At 47.1% G+C, this 14,895-nt stretch overlaps 2 protein-coding genes across 4 annotated transcripts; one reads left to right on the top strand and one right to left on the bottom strand.

The window, feature by feature from the left end:
* The first annotated feature begins 100 nt into the window (after positions 1-100).
* LOC120903203 (zinc finger-containing ubiquitin peptidase 1-like) lies at positions 101-8,361 on the top strand. 3 transcript variants are annotated; one of them, XM_040312482.1, is made up of 7 exons: positions 101-278; positions 2,450-2,759; positions 2,811-4,120; positions 4,163-4,599; positions 4,672-5,020; positions 5,084-5,295; positions 5,413-8,361. In XM_040312482.1, the coding sequence occupies exons 2-7, from the start codon at positions 2,470-2,472 to the stop codon at positions 5,455-5,457; spliced, it is 2,643 nt and encodes an 880-aa protein (XP_040168416.1). In that variant the 5' UTR covers positions 101-278; positions 2,450-2,469; the 3' UTR covers positions 5,458-8,361. The 3 variants fall into 3 exon arrangements, with proteins under 3 accessions (XP_040168416.1, XP_040168418.1, XP_040168417.1); XM_040312484.1 differs by having other exon boundaries at positions 102-278; positions 2,820-4,120; XM_040312483.1 differs by lacking the exon at positions 101-278 and adding an exon at positions 454-1,088.
* Positions 8,362-9,703: 1,342 nt separating this feature from the next.
* On the bottom strand, positions 9,704-14,794 carry LOC120903205 (homogentisate 1,2-dioxygenase). The gene is made up of 4 exons (XM_040312486.1): positions 14,473-14,794; positions 13,588-14,047; positions 11,320-11,853; positions 9,704-11,246 (listed from the first exon to the last, which is right to left on the bottom strand). Exons 1-4 carry the CDS (start codon positions 14,485-14,487, stop codon positions 10,942-10,944), a joined length of 1,314 nt encoding a protein of 437 aa, XP_040168420.1. The 5' UTR covers positions 14,488-14,794; the 3' UTR covers positions 9,704-10,941.
* Between the last annotated feature and the right edge of the window lie 101 nt (positions 14,795-14,895).

Below are 14,895 nucleotides of genomic sequence, written 5' to 3' on the forward strand. Positions count from 1 at the left end.
TCGAAAAATGTGTCCTTTGATTTCGAAAAGCCTGGTGCAAGCGTGTGTGCATGTGTGTGTGTGCGCGTGCGTTTGCCAATTTTGACAATTGAACGTCCTGTCAGTGCTTATGTAATTTGTTGACATCGCGCGCGCTCGCATCTTTCGCAGCTGAGCAAGGATAACGGCGATGCACGTAATGAGGTCGCACGGAACGCTCCATTCATGATCGGAGAGAAAAGGATTCCGTCTTCACGCATCTCCTCCAGTCTACACGCGCCAAGAAGCTCCTCGTGCTGGTGAGTATTTCGTGCTCTCGCGAGCGTCGTCTTCTGTGTGCGCGCACCACACACGAGCGAATTACCAAATCCCTTTCCCCCCTGCAAAGGACCGGCGGCTCTCCTTCCGCGTGAGAGAGAGAAAGAAAGAGAGAGTCCCAAATGTCGCGTCCGTCCGTTTTAATGCCGAGTAGGCCTGGCGTATAGGCGTGCTGAAGCGGGACCGTATTCGTTCTCCCCGTAGCCCAAAGGGCCGTGCGGGTAAAAGAGAAGATCAATCCGCACCCACCTACCTTTCCGGCCGGGCCGACGGAGCAGAGCAAAAGGAGCGCTATTGGCAAAGGGATGAACACAAAAAGCGCGGAGCAGAATTCTGCAGTAGTGCTTTTCTTCCCGTCGTTAACGGTGCACGATCCGTCGGTGCGCGGTCCATAATCGCGGCGACATTTGATACCCCCCTCCATCCCCCAGGTTCGGGTCTCGGGAATGTGGTGGATTTGGGGAGCGCGCGCGTGTGAGTGTATGTGTGCGTAGGCACTACGAACAGGGCCGTCCCGCAGAAGTAAGCCAGCAATCCATTAATCTTGTTCCGGCCGTGCCCCTTCCGCGTGTTGCTTCTGGCTCCGCTCACCATCATCATCATCCGGTCAGTACGGCCAAACGAGGGTGCAGTGTGTGTGTGCCGTATTGTCCCTCAATGCTAAAAATCACCAAGAAGGCAAAGGATACTCTGTTTTTTGGTGTGCAATCTTGAATCTCCACGTTGCCCCGGACCAGCGGCACAGCAGCAAACAGGCAGCTTGAATGCAGTCAAACTCCTACGTAAGGAATGTAAGTTTTCCCTCTGGCCCCAGCCTACTGTTTGAGCCGTGCCGCACGGAAGCAACCATAATGTGCCGTGGTGCGAATGTGGTGCATTCCTTTTTCTTTCAATTTTTTTGTAGTCCATCCCCGTGACTTCGATTAGCTTTCCGATTCGTCGGTCTGTCGGTCGGTCGGTCGGTGGCGCAGGTTTCGAAGGGACCCACACCGACATCATAGAGGCCATTGACTGTGTGTGATGGGCCACACTGCTGCTTTGGACTGTCAAAAGGACATGCACAGCGAAGGAGCGAGAGAGAGAGCGCGAAATACCATGTGTGTTCTCAAGTGCGTGTGTGCGTGTGTGTGTCCAAAAGGACGATTTGGTGGTGCCCCAGTTCTAAGGGAGCCCTCCCACTAACTAGTGTCCTTAAAGAGCAGTTTTTAATTGATTTTTCGAGTTTAAAGTAGTTTCAACGCGTGACACTAGCCTACTATCTTCTAGATTGGAAAGGACTATCGAGGAAGATACCTGCAGGTGGTGGTCTTTCTCTCTCTCTCTTTCTCTCTCTTTGACTCTTCTCCACCGCAGTGCTCTCTGTACGGGTGTTCCATAAATCAATATCCTGCCGAGTGGCGAGTATCGCTTTCGCCGTGCCGCTGCGATGGGTCCTTTTCCATTTTTCTTTTGTTATGACCTCCCCCCCAAACCCCTCCCACACACACATACACTAGTTATGTTTATGCTGTACCGGACGTTTAGTGGTTGGCGGCGAGCAGGAAGGGACGGACGCAGGGTCAAATAAGCAACGGATTCGCATGCAGCACGCGGTTTTGTGCGGACACACCACCACCAACACCACCGTCACCATCGTTTCCGTGTGTGTTCCGAGTGCGAGTTGAATTTTAAGTTTCACACTTGCCTTTGGAACGCCATGTGGGGGGGGAACCATTTCCATTGCCAAATTGCGAACGCAGCCAGCGCCGAGCGGCGAGAATCTTTTGCATGCGCGGATAAAGCATGCTTTTATGTAATCGGGCAACATCAACTCGACAAGAAATTGATAAGTCGGCACTTTCGTGTGTCGACCGCCTCGACCGCCACACACACGTGGCGCTGTGTTGCGAAAGCGTGGCGCTCATCATTATCTTCTCCCCGCACTAGAATCATGCCATGCCATGCCGGCCCAATCAGTGTAAGGCCCCCAAAAGGGGCTATTTTTGGGTTAAGGGCTTCTTTTGCTGTTGTTGATGTTGTTGTTGCCAATAGAATTTGAAGAGCATGCTCTAAAGTGAAGGAAGACACTTGATGTGGAAGTCCCCGGCCTGCGGGTGCTAGAAGCTTATTTAGATCTAATTTTACCCCCTTTTTCCACCGTTTCCGTTCCCAGCGCACTACCACTGAAGAACGATGGCTTCGCAGAATGGGCGCGAATCCAAGGATGGTCCGCCGACCCAGGGACCGGTCGGGCAGCAGCAGCAGGAGCATTCGTGTGAAATTTGCGGCGCGTCCGGCCTGTCGGACGAGGCGATGCGCGACCACACACGACAGTACCACGTGGAGGGCAGCGCGCAGTGCCCCTTCTGTGGGCTCTCCGGTGTGCCGGCGGCCGAGCTACTGCTCCATGTGAACCAGGCCCACCTGGACTACCTAACGCCCGAGAACGAGCTGATGTCGTTCATCGACGATCAAACTCCGAGGTAATAGCGGTGCAACGGTCTAACAAAAAGCGCGCATTAACACACTTAAAGCTTTTGCAGTGTCGACGGGGATTCGGACTCCATCTCCGACTGTCGCGGGTTATCGCCGTCGATCACGTCCGAGCTGCTCACGCCGATGTCAGCGTCCGGTGGGATGAAGGCGGCTGGTTTCAATGGTGGTGGTGGTGGTGGTGGTGCTAGTAGCACCGCTGTCAACCAAACGAGCAGCAGCATTAGTACGAGCAGCAACGGCCTGATGATGATCAGCGCAAGCGAAAGTTTGACGACCGTTTCGTCCAGCACGGGAAGCCATAGTATCAATCATGCACAGGGCGCCGCTTCGCAGCAAGCGCCGGGATCGTCACAGCTGCACCACAACGGTGCAGCACTGGCGGGCAAGATGATGGGGAGTAGCACGTCGACGGCGGCCGGCAGTAGCAGCATGAGCAGCAGTCGCTCCAGCTTGGGCAGTAGTAGCACGAATCTGAGCAACGGTTTGCCAAACGGCGGACACTGCTCGAATGGGAAAAGCATCCACAGTCAGCATGGGCACGCAACGAACGGCGGCGCAGCGGGAAGCAATGGGAGCGGTGAGGTGCACGCGAATGGTACCAGTACCAGCAAGGACGGCACAGTGATGAATGGCGGTGGAGCTGGCTGTACCACGCCGGCCGGTGCCGGAGCCGGTGGCCAAGGTTCCCCCTTGCGATCACAGCTAGGGCTGAAGCTAAAGTCGCACAAACCGAACGCCTTCAGCATCGGAACGGCGGGCCCAGAAATGGCAAACGGTGGTGCTAATGGGGCAACCGGCTCATCGGCCGGCCCGGCCACGATGACGATCACAACGAAGCAGGCGAGCCCGCTGCAGTGCTTGCTGTGCCCGTACACCTCCGACAACCCGACCGTGCTGGAGGAACACATCAACCGGTCGCACTTTGACCCGCTCAGTCCGGGCGTAAATGGTGCGGGCGGCGGCGGCGGTGGTGCGGGAGGAGCCGCCGGTGGCAGTGGCCAGCACGCTGATACGCTCAGCGTGCTGCAGTGCCCGATATGCAATCGCACGTTCGAGTCCGGGTCGGATCTGGAGCTGCACGTGAACATCGAGCATCGGGACATACTCAGCCCGGCGAAGGCGGACGGTGGGCGGGCAACGAACGGTACCCCGTCCGGGGCGGCGGCCGCCGCCTCTGCACACAACGGTGGCGGCTGGGGTGGCGGCACCAGCGGCAGCCTCTGTCCGGTGTGCGGCATTTCGTTCGATCACATGAAAACGCAGGAGATGGAGTATCACATCGAGAAGCACTTCTCGAAAAGCCCCCAAAACCCCTACCAAGGGGGTGCTGCGGTTGGTGGTGGTGTTGGTGGTGGTGGTGGTGGTGTTGGTGGTGGTGGTGGTGTTGGTGGTGGTGGTGGTGGTGTTGGTGGTGGTGGCAAGAACCCTTCCGCCGTGGCAGTGGATCTGGAAAAGCAGGCGCAAAAGCTGCGCGAGCAGCGCGAGTTCGAGATGCTGCGCGCGCAGTACGGGATGGACGATCAGGGTAACTTCCGGGAGCAGTCGGCGGCCGCGATGCAGCGGGCGGTGTACGCGGGCGAGATGAGCGTGGCCGACTACTACGAGCGGCAGGTCGGGTTGCGGGCGGCCGAATCGCACGGCGTCGACGATGGGTCGTCCTGCACCAAGTCCGTGTCGCCGAGGGTCCTGTCGCTATCGTCGTCCTCGCCGAACGTGATCAAAACGTACGTTTGCTCGAGCGTTGATCATTACGCGTCGAGCTATGGCGATAAGGGATGGGGCTGTGGGTACCGGAATTTGCAGATGATGCTTTCCTCCCTGCTGCAGGTATGTTGGTGGTGCCATTATTTGTGAAAGGAAAAGTGTACTTAAATGTTAACAACCTTGCTTGCTTTGCAGAACACATCGTACAACGAAGCGCTTTACTCAGCCTGGGGCTCGCATGGACCGGCCCGGACGGCCATGCCCAGCATCTCCCGGCTGCAGCGCATGGTCGAGGCGGCCTGGGCCCAGGGCTTCGACATTCAGGGCTCGGAACAGCTCGGCTGCAAGCTGTACAACACGCGCAAGTGGATCGGTGCGACCGAAATCGTGACCGTCCTGTCGTGGTTGCGCATCCGCTGCGAGCTGGTCGACTTTCACCGGCCCACCTCGGCGGACGGGCGGCACCCGGAGCTGTTTAACTGGGTGCTGCGCTACTTCGAGGAGCCGCGCATCCACACCCCTCCACTGTACCTGCAGCATCAAGGTAGAGAAGCGTGTTTTCTTTGTTATTCAATAATTTTTAATTTTTATAATTTTTTTTCTTCAGGGCACTCGCGAACGATCATTGGAATCGAGCAGCGAACGTCCGGGTTGTCCCTGCTCGTGCTCGATCCGAGCCACGGTCCGCGGCAGGTGGCAGCGCTCGGTTCGTCGCAGGACTCGTTGCGCTTGATACGTAAAAATTCGGCCGCCATGCGTGCACCGCAGTACCAGGTCGTAGCGGTGAAGGGACTGATCGATACCGAGGATCAATACCAGGTGAGTTTTTGTTTTATTATTTCGATTCATTTGTATAAAAATACGCCAATTAAAATCGTTTTTTTTTTTAATCATTTGTCAATTTATAAAAAAATATCAAAAATTACCATCCCTCAGGCAAGCAAGGTGTTAAAATCCTTACGCATACCCCCCGACCGTTGACGAGCTACGCTGTGCTTCCTGGAGCCGGTTCGTCTTACAGCAGCAGCAGCAGCAACAGCAGCAACACAACGTTTTAACTTCAACCCAATAGTGCTACAATAATACGTCTCCCTCTCTCTACCTTCAAAAGGGAATTACGCACGCACCAGCAACAAAAAAGTGATCTATTAATCGTGTTTTGTTTTATTTTGATCGTGCCCTAGGCTTGTTTTATGTTTTCTTTTCAATATACACGCATGCGCCGCCGCTACTGTTGCCACTGGCCACCGCAAAGTGAAATGCACAGCGCAGCGCTAAAGCAAAATTCGTATATCATACACAAAAGTGTGCAGGATGGTGTACCACTAGAGCAACATACACGTGTGCAACTGAAATAAGGTGTTTAAAAAAGGAAGAAAAAAAACTTTCCTCGCATAATATGGTGTACAGTGAAAAAATAGGGAATTTCGGTTAGAATGTTTACCCTTGCGCCCTTCTAAAAGAAAGAGTTCAAACCTAGTTTTAGTAATTCTATTCGTTCCCTAATAACTGTTTTAAACCCTTCAATTTATTTGCCATTTTTTGTTTCATTATTATAAAGGGTTGGTGTTAGGATAAAGCAACAACAACGATGTATAATTATGTGATTGTTTTCGTTGTTTTCTGTTGTTGTTAGTAATAAAACTGCCTTTAAACTAGTTTAAGCGTTTGCCAGTTGTGCTCAAGTAAAAGCGTTTTCTCCAGCTAAGCTACTAACCTGATTGGTCTAAGTTTTTAACCCTTTAATAGCTTTAAAATCATAGAAATATGAAAGAATGAAATTACCGTTGAATGGACTTAATTTTTAGAAACTAACTTAGCTTTAATTTAAGTGAACAAAAACAAAAGTACAGTAAAGTGAGTTGCTCAATTATTTGTGCTTGTAATGTGCCCAATGCAACGAGAACCGTAGGGCAGTGGTGCAGTAAAAAAGTGACGCTCGTTTCGTTAATTGATCCTTTAAATCCTATCGGTCAAATCGGGTTCAGATACGATGTGATGTTATTAAGCCATTCGGTCATTATTCGGAGCGTAAGGGGAATTCTAGTATTTCTAGCCACTTCGGTGCTTCGGTGGTACAGTTTAGTAGGATGATAGACTTACACATTGTGCGAGAGGCACACCGCCATTACCGGAAACCCGTAACACAAGCAACAACTAAAGGGTAGCACACAAGACAATCCTTTTCCTCAAAATAAAATGCAAAAAAAAGAAGAAAAATCGCGCATACATTATATAGCATCACACGAAAGAGTATATGATGGACATAATATTAAAAACGTGTGCGATAGAGCAATGAAAGATAACACAATATAACAACAATTGTAAACAAACTTACACACGCACACACACACCTGCAGGCAACAAGAGTGATCCTAGTGAAAATACCTTCAATTAAAAACAGGATTGTGATATAAGTAAAGATCGTCGTGTGTAGCCCAGATCCGATCAGCACCTAATAAAAAAAAACACTGCTAATCCTTCCATCGACACTCAGACACACAAACATAAAAAGCATACATACGAAGCATACAACTACGCGAACGCACAGAATAATTGTTTTCGGAGGTAGTTGGAGAGTTGGGCGGATCGCTAAGTGAAACGAAATTTCAAAGCAAACAAAAACACACTATAATACGGTACAAAGTAATACAATTGAAACGAGCGCAACAAATGTCCTTCAACACAGTACGTATTTAACTTTCGCTGGCCAGAAGATGTACGTATGGCTTGGGCCGAAGAATCAAACCGAAGTACACCTAGTGACAGATATAGAGAAAAGTGAAGAGAGAAACAAACAAAACACACACACAGGTTGTAATGGTCCTCCAACGGATGTAGTAAGCAATTAAGTGCACTAACATCATCATCATCATTGCCAAGCTTCCCTAAACATCAATCGATCGATTAGATTGCGCTAGAAACAAATAGGCTTAGTCTCGTTTGTGAGCAAAATGCGCTTGGTTATGTCTTATTGTAGCCATTTGTTTCACCAACCCTCCCCCGGGTAAACTACATAAACCTAACAAGCAATACCAAAAACCATTTTAGCCCACATTTTACATACCAGTGAATATCTCAATAGCTTTAACTACACAACAGCAACCGCTACACAAAACCGTTTAGTGTGATGTTTTTTAAAGCAGACGTACATTTGCTCAGGAGCCAACTATATACAAAGAGTGTACAAGATTAGTTTTGCGATGCGATAGGAGCACTTAAATATTTTGTTATACATTTTGCAAAAAGCGTAAATGTGGTGCAAATGAGCGCTTGACCATGGAATGGCAATGTGAACGTCGTAACGCAATGATGATCATGCTTTTATTTTATGTATTGCTCATTTTTGACGAGTGTCCTTTCAAATGCAACGATCCGTCTGCTACAAACGATCGTTGATCGAGGTTAACAATACATGGTTATGTGAGACCGATCCGTAAAGTGATCACACGCTTGTAATGCGCGCACCGAAGTATTGAACCAGTTAGAGTTAAACGCAATTAGAAGCTAAGGTAGTAGTAGTGCTACGCATTGTATCGATCATTTGCGCAAACAAGATGATTTCGAACAGTACGGATTGTGTTTGATTATTATCTGCTACCTGCAAACAATGTCACTCCGCTTATCACCGTCCACGCGTCATTGTCATTGCATAGTATAATGAGAAGGGGGAACTATTCGCTATTTTGCTGACCTGTTTAAAGACACGACTGGGGAAGGGGAAGAAGAATTTTGTGAAGATAAAAAGCAAGAAAGTTCTCCTGCACAATACAAAACGTAAACCCGGCAACAGAGGGAATAAAGGAATTGAATATGCTACAAATCTCCCTCGTCAGGATACGGGGTCACGTCGGAAATGGAAGGAGCTAACAAAAAAAAAACGAAAATCAAAAGTAGTTAAAGTGTGGTGTGTCTACCACATGCACATAAGCATGGCAAATTATGTAAAGAAGCACACATTTTACTAAACATACTTTCAGTTCCTACGCCATTTGCGTTTGGCCTGTTATGGGTGGAACTACTCGACTCGACGCTAAAGTAGCACTAGAGAGGACAGGTTGAGGATTAGATGATAGAAATCCTTTAGCGAGAGAAGGAGAAATAAAGAGAGAGAGAGAGAGAGAAAGAGAGAGGGAGAGAAAGAGAGAGAGAGAAAGAGAGAGAGAGAAAGAGAGAGAGAGAAAGAGAGAGAGAGAGAAAGAGAGAGAGAGAGAGAGAGAGAAAGAGAGAGAGAGAGAGAGAGAGAGAGAGAGAAATGCGATACGAGAAACACCAATAATGGCCCATGTACGTAGTGAAACGTGACCACAAGCAAACAAAATTATAAAAATATAACAAGTAAAGGTTAAGGTAACAAGAATACTACGAGTACCTCAACTTGGACCCTGTGTGTCTCCTTGTCGCGAAATGCACGAAACACGCAATATCGTGGCAATTGCAGCAGAGTTCGGATATGAATCTGGCATTCGGTTACTTATCTCTCCCCAGAACAGCGTTTTTGAGTGTGTGTGTGTTCATGGAATTTTCTGCTTGCAATCAAACACAAAATGTTGCGCTTTGAGTTTATGGCATGTTCGTGAGCTCTAAAGTAAAGCAAATCAACTAGAAACTAACGCAAACTGCACTGACACACTGAAGAAAATTGAGTGCTGAAAACTCAAGTGCAGAGTATGAAGGAGGGAAAAGCATAGTAAACAACAACAAAAAAAAGAGATGAAAAGAACAACAACAAAAGGAAGTAACAAGTGAAACTACATACCAGAAAATACAGTTTATTTTTGTATGATCGATACTTGAAAAGTCACATAGTTCCATAACTAACTATATTAACCCGATAGTAGCTAGAGATAGAGAGAGAGAAAACATAGGGATTGGAAAAGAGAGAAAGTAAGATAAAAAATGACGTAAAGACTCTAAAAAATACCTACCACTGCACGCAACCCGCACGCAAATCAAAACAACAACAACAAAACACTGCGCCAAACAGGACAGGAGCAGTGAAGATAGCATACAAATATATAAAAAGTAGTAAAACATAGCAAAACTTCATAAAACTGAAACATGATCGGCAAAAAACACAGACAACATTTTTCAACAATACACAACTGTTTACAACAAAACAGCAATATAAAGAGGAATCAAACAGAACCCAAACAAGAAAAGAAAACAAACGACATAATTTTGCAAAATGGCAAAGTGTTTGTCTAATTCATCTTAACAATTCGTGTAAAAAAAAGATAATCCAAACTATTTGCTTTATTTTATTTTTCCTCTTCTTCTTCTACTTCTTCTTCTTATTGTTCTCCTTCCAAGCAATATAAGATTTCGGTTGTGCTAAAATGTTGTTGCATGTTCCACGGGAATGTTGGGTGGTTACATTGGAATTCATTTTTAACAGCAAATAACTCAACATGGATTTATCTGTGCCTCTATACTATTTACCCCGACCGAGAGCTACTAACACAAACATACACACATACACATACTTGCACAGAAGCTGTGTGAATTGTGCAGGTGTACATAAGGGAGAACGAGGGAAAAAGAGCATGTGCTTGGAAAGGACAGTTCATACAACGCTAAATTCAGACGAAATAAGAACGCTTTAATCGTCCCACGAGCGCTATTGTTTCTTATGAATGTGAAACTAAAAGGTAACTAAGCCAGGAAAAAAAGAAAAAAAAGCCGAAGGAAAGAATAAGAAAAGAAAACAAAAGAAAAAAAATGGAAAGGGTTAAAGTGCATAAACAGTACTTTTCAAGCGATACGAAACGATAACAAAATAAAAGAAGGTAACATAATAACAGCACACACACACAAACACCGGTGATAACGATCGTGTATCTATCGAATTGCAGAACTTAATTTTCAAAAAAAAGCAGACACGAAGCACGAGAAGCATCAGCAGACAATGGTGTAAAACAAGAGGGGTGAAGATTGCACCGAAAACAAAAAACAAAAGCACAATAAACGTAAGTAAAACAAAACAAACAAAAAAACCTATGAAAATTTCAAACAAATTTCACTGTTTGAGGAATTGCGTGACGCACTTAAGCACGGAAACAAAAACAAAGGAAGAAAAAAAACAAAAAAAAACAAAAAGAAGGAGAGAAAATACCGCCCGGTGCATCATTTTAACAAATTTGCTTCTTTAAAAAAAACATATATATATATCCGTAATTATCAAAACAAAAGAAACAAACAAACCAAATACAGTAAAACCAAAACAACAGCAGAAACCGAAACTAAGGAATAGCACAAGATAAATCAACGATACACAAGCGATACAAGGTGAAAAAAGACGAATAAACAAAATGGGAAAGTAATGAAAAAGAAATGAAAGAAGTGTACTACTGTTCAATAACACCTGGTAACCTACAAGTCAAACATGGTAAAAAATGGTTGTTTCAGTTCAGCTGGCACACGTTCAAAAATCGGTTCAAATGTCGTCGGTTTTTCGAAGCCAAATTACAGATGGAAATGCTTTTCCAGCGCTTGCCAGCATTCGTAGTAGCGGGCGTCCAGCTTTTGGCAGGTTTCCTCGCCCCAGCGCGTTACCGCCATGCTCAACGACGATTCGAACATGAACGCTTGCGTCCCATCGGCAACGCGTTCCGGCTTCAGGTCCGCATTGGACGCACCCTCGAAGCACCGATGGTCGGGCCCGTGCGGTGTCATCATCGAGTGTAGCGAGGCACCACCGGGCATGAAGCCACCCTCCTTCGCCTCGTACCGGCCGAAAATCAGGCCCATAAATTCACTCATGCAGTTACCTTAAAGAAGAAAAGTGGTTCAGTGGTTTCAAAGGCTTTGAAGAAAACAGCATGACGAACAAAAGATACTTACGATGATAGTACGGCGGACGGAAGGTATGCTCCTGGACCGACCATCTCGGTGGAAAGATGACGAAATCGGCGATCGCCGTGCCGGGCCGGTTGCTGGGGCAGGTCAGCACGGTGAAGATGCTCGGATCGCAATGATCGAAGCTGACCGAGTTGATCACCATAAAGCGGGCGAGATCGTACTTGTACGGCACGTAGTTACCGTGCCAGGCGACCACATCAAACGGTGAATGGCCCTGGGTGGCGACGAACAGTGCGCCCTGGAACTTGGACACGATGCGATACCCCTCGACCGAGCGATCCTCGAAATGGGCCGTGGGCGTTAGGAAGTCACGCGGATTGGCCAACCCATTGGCACCGATCGGGCCCAGATCGGGCAGCCGGAAGTGACCATCGTACACCTCGAGAATGTAGCCACGGGACGGTCCTTCCAGCGCAACGCTGAACCGGATGCCTTGCGGAATGACGCAGATCTCGTTTGGCTTTACGTACAGTCGGCCAAACTCGGTCGTTATGTCCAGTGGACCCTGTTGGGGAACTGAACAAAGACAAAGTGGGAGATTAGTTATTCTTTATTTTATTTTTCGAATTGCAATCGATATGGTCACCAATAAGGCTTTAAACAGTCTTTGATCATTCCCGTGAGAAAAGCTTTCTCAAAGATCGTTATCTCTTGGAGTCTCGAGACTCCGGCACTCTACGATCTTTTAGAAGGTTCTCAAGAATAGCCGGCAATGGACTTGTGAGCTTTACGATGAGCTAGTCTTACTCCTGTCTGCTTCTAGTCTGATTGTGGTCGTAGGTATAGCAAAAGATTAATGCTACACGCTTGATTGTTGCAGCTAATCTGCACCCGCTATGTTAATAACTCGTAATATAAGGAACAAAGATCCAAAGACTGCTCCACTTCACATAGCCTTCGGTACCTATACTAAAAGGAGGCCAGGCCTTCGCCATACCATGTTGACTTCAAGGACTCATGGCCGATTTTCTTCACCACCATGAAGAAAACATGGGAACGGATATTATCATTGGGACACTGAAATTGGCCTGGCAGTTTATACCGTATACTGCTATATTCTATAGACAAAATTCTAGTAAGCAGTAATGCGCATTATGTTCGTTACTTCCTGGCTTGTTGGATCGGGGACAAAATTCTACGCTTAATGTTTACGACGATTAGCTAAAAAAACTGCTGTTGAAATGGTTCATTGGCAAATATGGTAGCGGAATCGGAGTAAGTACCGCATCAGTTTATGGACCGGGACAGATTCTTGATTCGTTCCATGACTGAGATTTTTTTTTTGTGCCACAACAAGAAGAGATTTTTGGACCGAGATCCGGTTTTAGGGCTCATTTTCATCCTAATGTCACTAACTACCACTTCCAGGAATGTTTTGCGTGGGGTATCAGTTTCAGAAATTATTTGGATTCAAGGTAGGATCCTGAACTCATTTCCAGGACCACAATGAGTCTGGTATCAGTTCCTTGCATGTTCCTGTTCCAGGAATGGTATTGTTTCAAGATCAGTACCAGTATCGTTATGCGTTCCTAAGAAGTTTTAGGACCGGTGTGGACTCTTGATCAAATCCAAGACTGATATGGGATTGAGTTCAATTTAAGGACCGATATGGTTTCAAGATCAGTTATAAATTCGGTAAAGAATCAGGACGATTTCTAAAATCTGTATGAGTTTAGGAACAGTTATATGACAGGTATGGGTTTCAAATCAGCTTCTCTTGATTTACTTCTTTTAGGAAGGGTTCTAAAATCTTTGCGTACTGGCTTGGCTTTCAGTGACTTATTGATTTACCCATAGCAGGATAGTTAGTCCTACGTATGGGGGTACGGTCCCTTTTAGGCATGAACCCATGACGGGCATGTTGTTAAATCTTATAAGTTGACGACTGTACCATGAGACCGGCCAAGCTATTATATATCCCGATATTACATTGCGCAATAAGGCTACATTGCGCAACCGGGCCAACTTATAGCGTGCGATTTGCCTGTAGAATAATTCCAAGGATATACGAAAACGGTGTCTCTTTCTATGCTAAGTATGAGATTACTTTTTTAATGCACGTCAAAGTGTAGTTACATCTGATTCAATCGCTACTCTCCATGAAAGTTGATCGTTCTTCAACACCCCATCAACCACGTGGTCAGTTAGTACCGGGTTCATGCATTATTCAAAATACATCAAAGACAGCTACTACTTGCGTCTCCTGTTACCATTGGCAACTAGCATTGCAACAATGTATTATGTTCCTACCTATAAGCATATCGCCATCGCTGTTGTAGAACGCCGTATCCTTCATCGAACAGTTGGCAAGGTACACATGCACCGCCAACCCATTGCGGGCGCGGACATCGCCCGCCCCACACACGGTATGCAATCCCGCCACAAAGTCTACCTCGCTTCCGGCCGCCGGCAGATCGAACGGGTTCCAGCGCATCTGGTTCGGATTGGGGTGCTGCTCTTCCCAGCCAGTTCCGCGCAGGAATGGTGCCACACCCTCGAACCGCTTGAACGGTTGATGTACGACCGAGGGCCGGATGCGGTACAGCCACGAGCGGGTATTTTCCGTGCGCGGTGCGGTAAACGCACTGCCGGAAAGCTGCTCCGCGTACAGCCCGTGGGGACACTTTTGCGGTGAGTTCTGTCCCACCGGCAGGGCGTTCGGGAAGCGGGCATCTTCCGAGCTGAAGTGTGACCCAAATCCGGACAGATACTGTGGAGAGAGAGAGAGAGAGACGTTTACGTTTCAACAGAAATTGGGCTTGAACGATCGAGTAAGATGCATCGAAAGAGAAAATCCAAAATTTGAATTCGTAAAGGATGTATATGATACTGCGTTTTAAAAACTGGTTCCTTCACTCTCGTCTACTGCGGTGGAATCAACCTGTTTGAGTGTTTGTCGCTTGGATACGGGTTGGAGGCTCGTCAGGCAACTTCAACGTGTTATTCGAAGCGAAAAACTAACACGCAATTATCAGTTTAACGTAACTTCTACAATATTAGACTGAAATTGCACCATATCCTACGATCTGCTATCACAAAACATTAAGGATGACTTGGTATTAACATCGTCTTATCTTTGGACCTCTTTGGAATCTCATCTTTTTCACTTTTTAACTCTCTTATTCTGCCTCGTACCTGATACTCCGGCATGTTGGCTCAGATCACGATAATTACACAGATACTGAGTACACTTTTACTTTTATCTTATCTCACTGATCGCTGTACACTATTCACACTGGTATCACTCGCACTCGATTGCGCTTGTTTCGGGGCTGGTTCTTTCTCCAGATTAAGCTCTCTGCCTGCACACTCCACTCGGATAGGCGACACACGACTGATGCACGCCCGGGCAGTTCCGTCTGTTATTAAGCATTCAAAAATATTCTAATGCCCGAGCCCATCCTCGTCACCATTCTGCTGCTGTTGCTGCTGCTGGCCAATCTTCCAAACCGGATTCCTGCTTGATCGTCGAAACACGGCTTTCCAGTTTCTGTGACGGAATGTGTGCAAGGAACGGAGTGGTAGTGTGACACCCAGCCCGGTAGGAGTGACGTAGTT

The sequence above is a fragment of the Anopheles arabiensis genome, chromosome 3 (assembly GCF_016920715.1).
Source record: "Anopheles arabiensis isolate DONGOLA chromosome 3, AaraD3, whole genome shotgun sequence".
Classification (NCBI taxonomy): Eukaryota; Metazoa; Arthropoda; class Insecta; order Diptera; family Culicidae; genus Anopheles; species Anopheles arabiensis.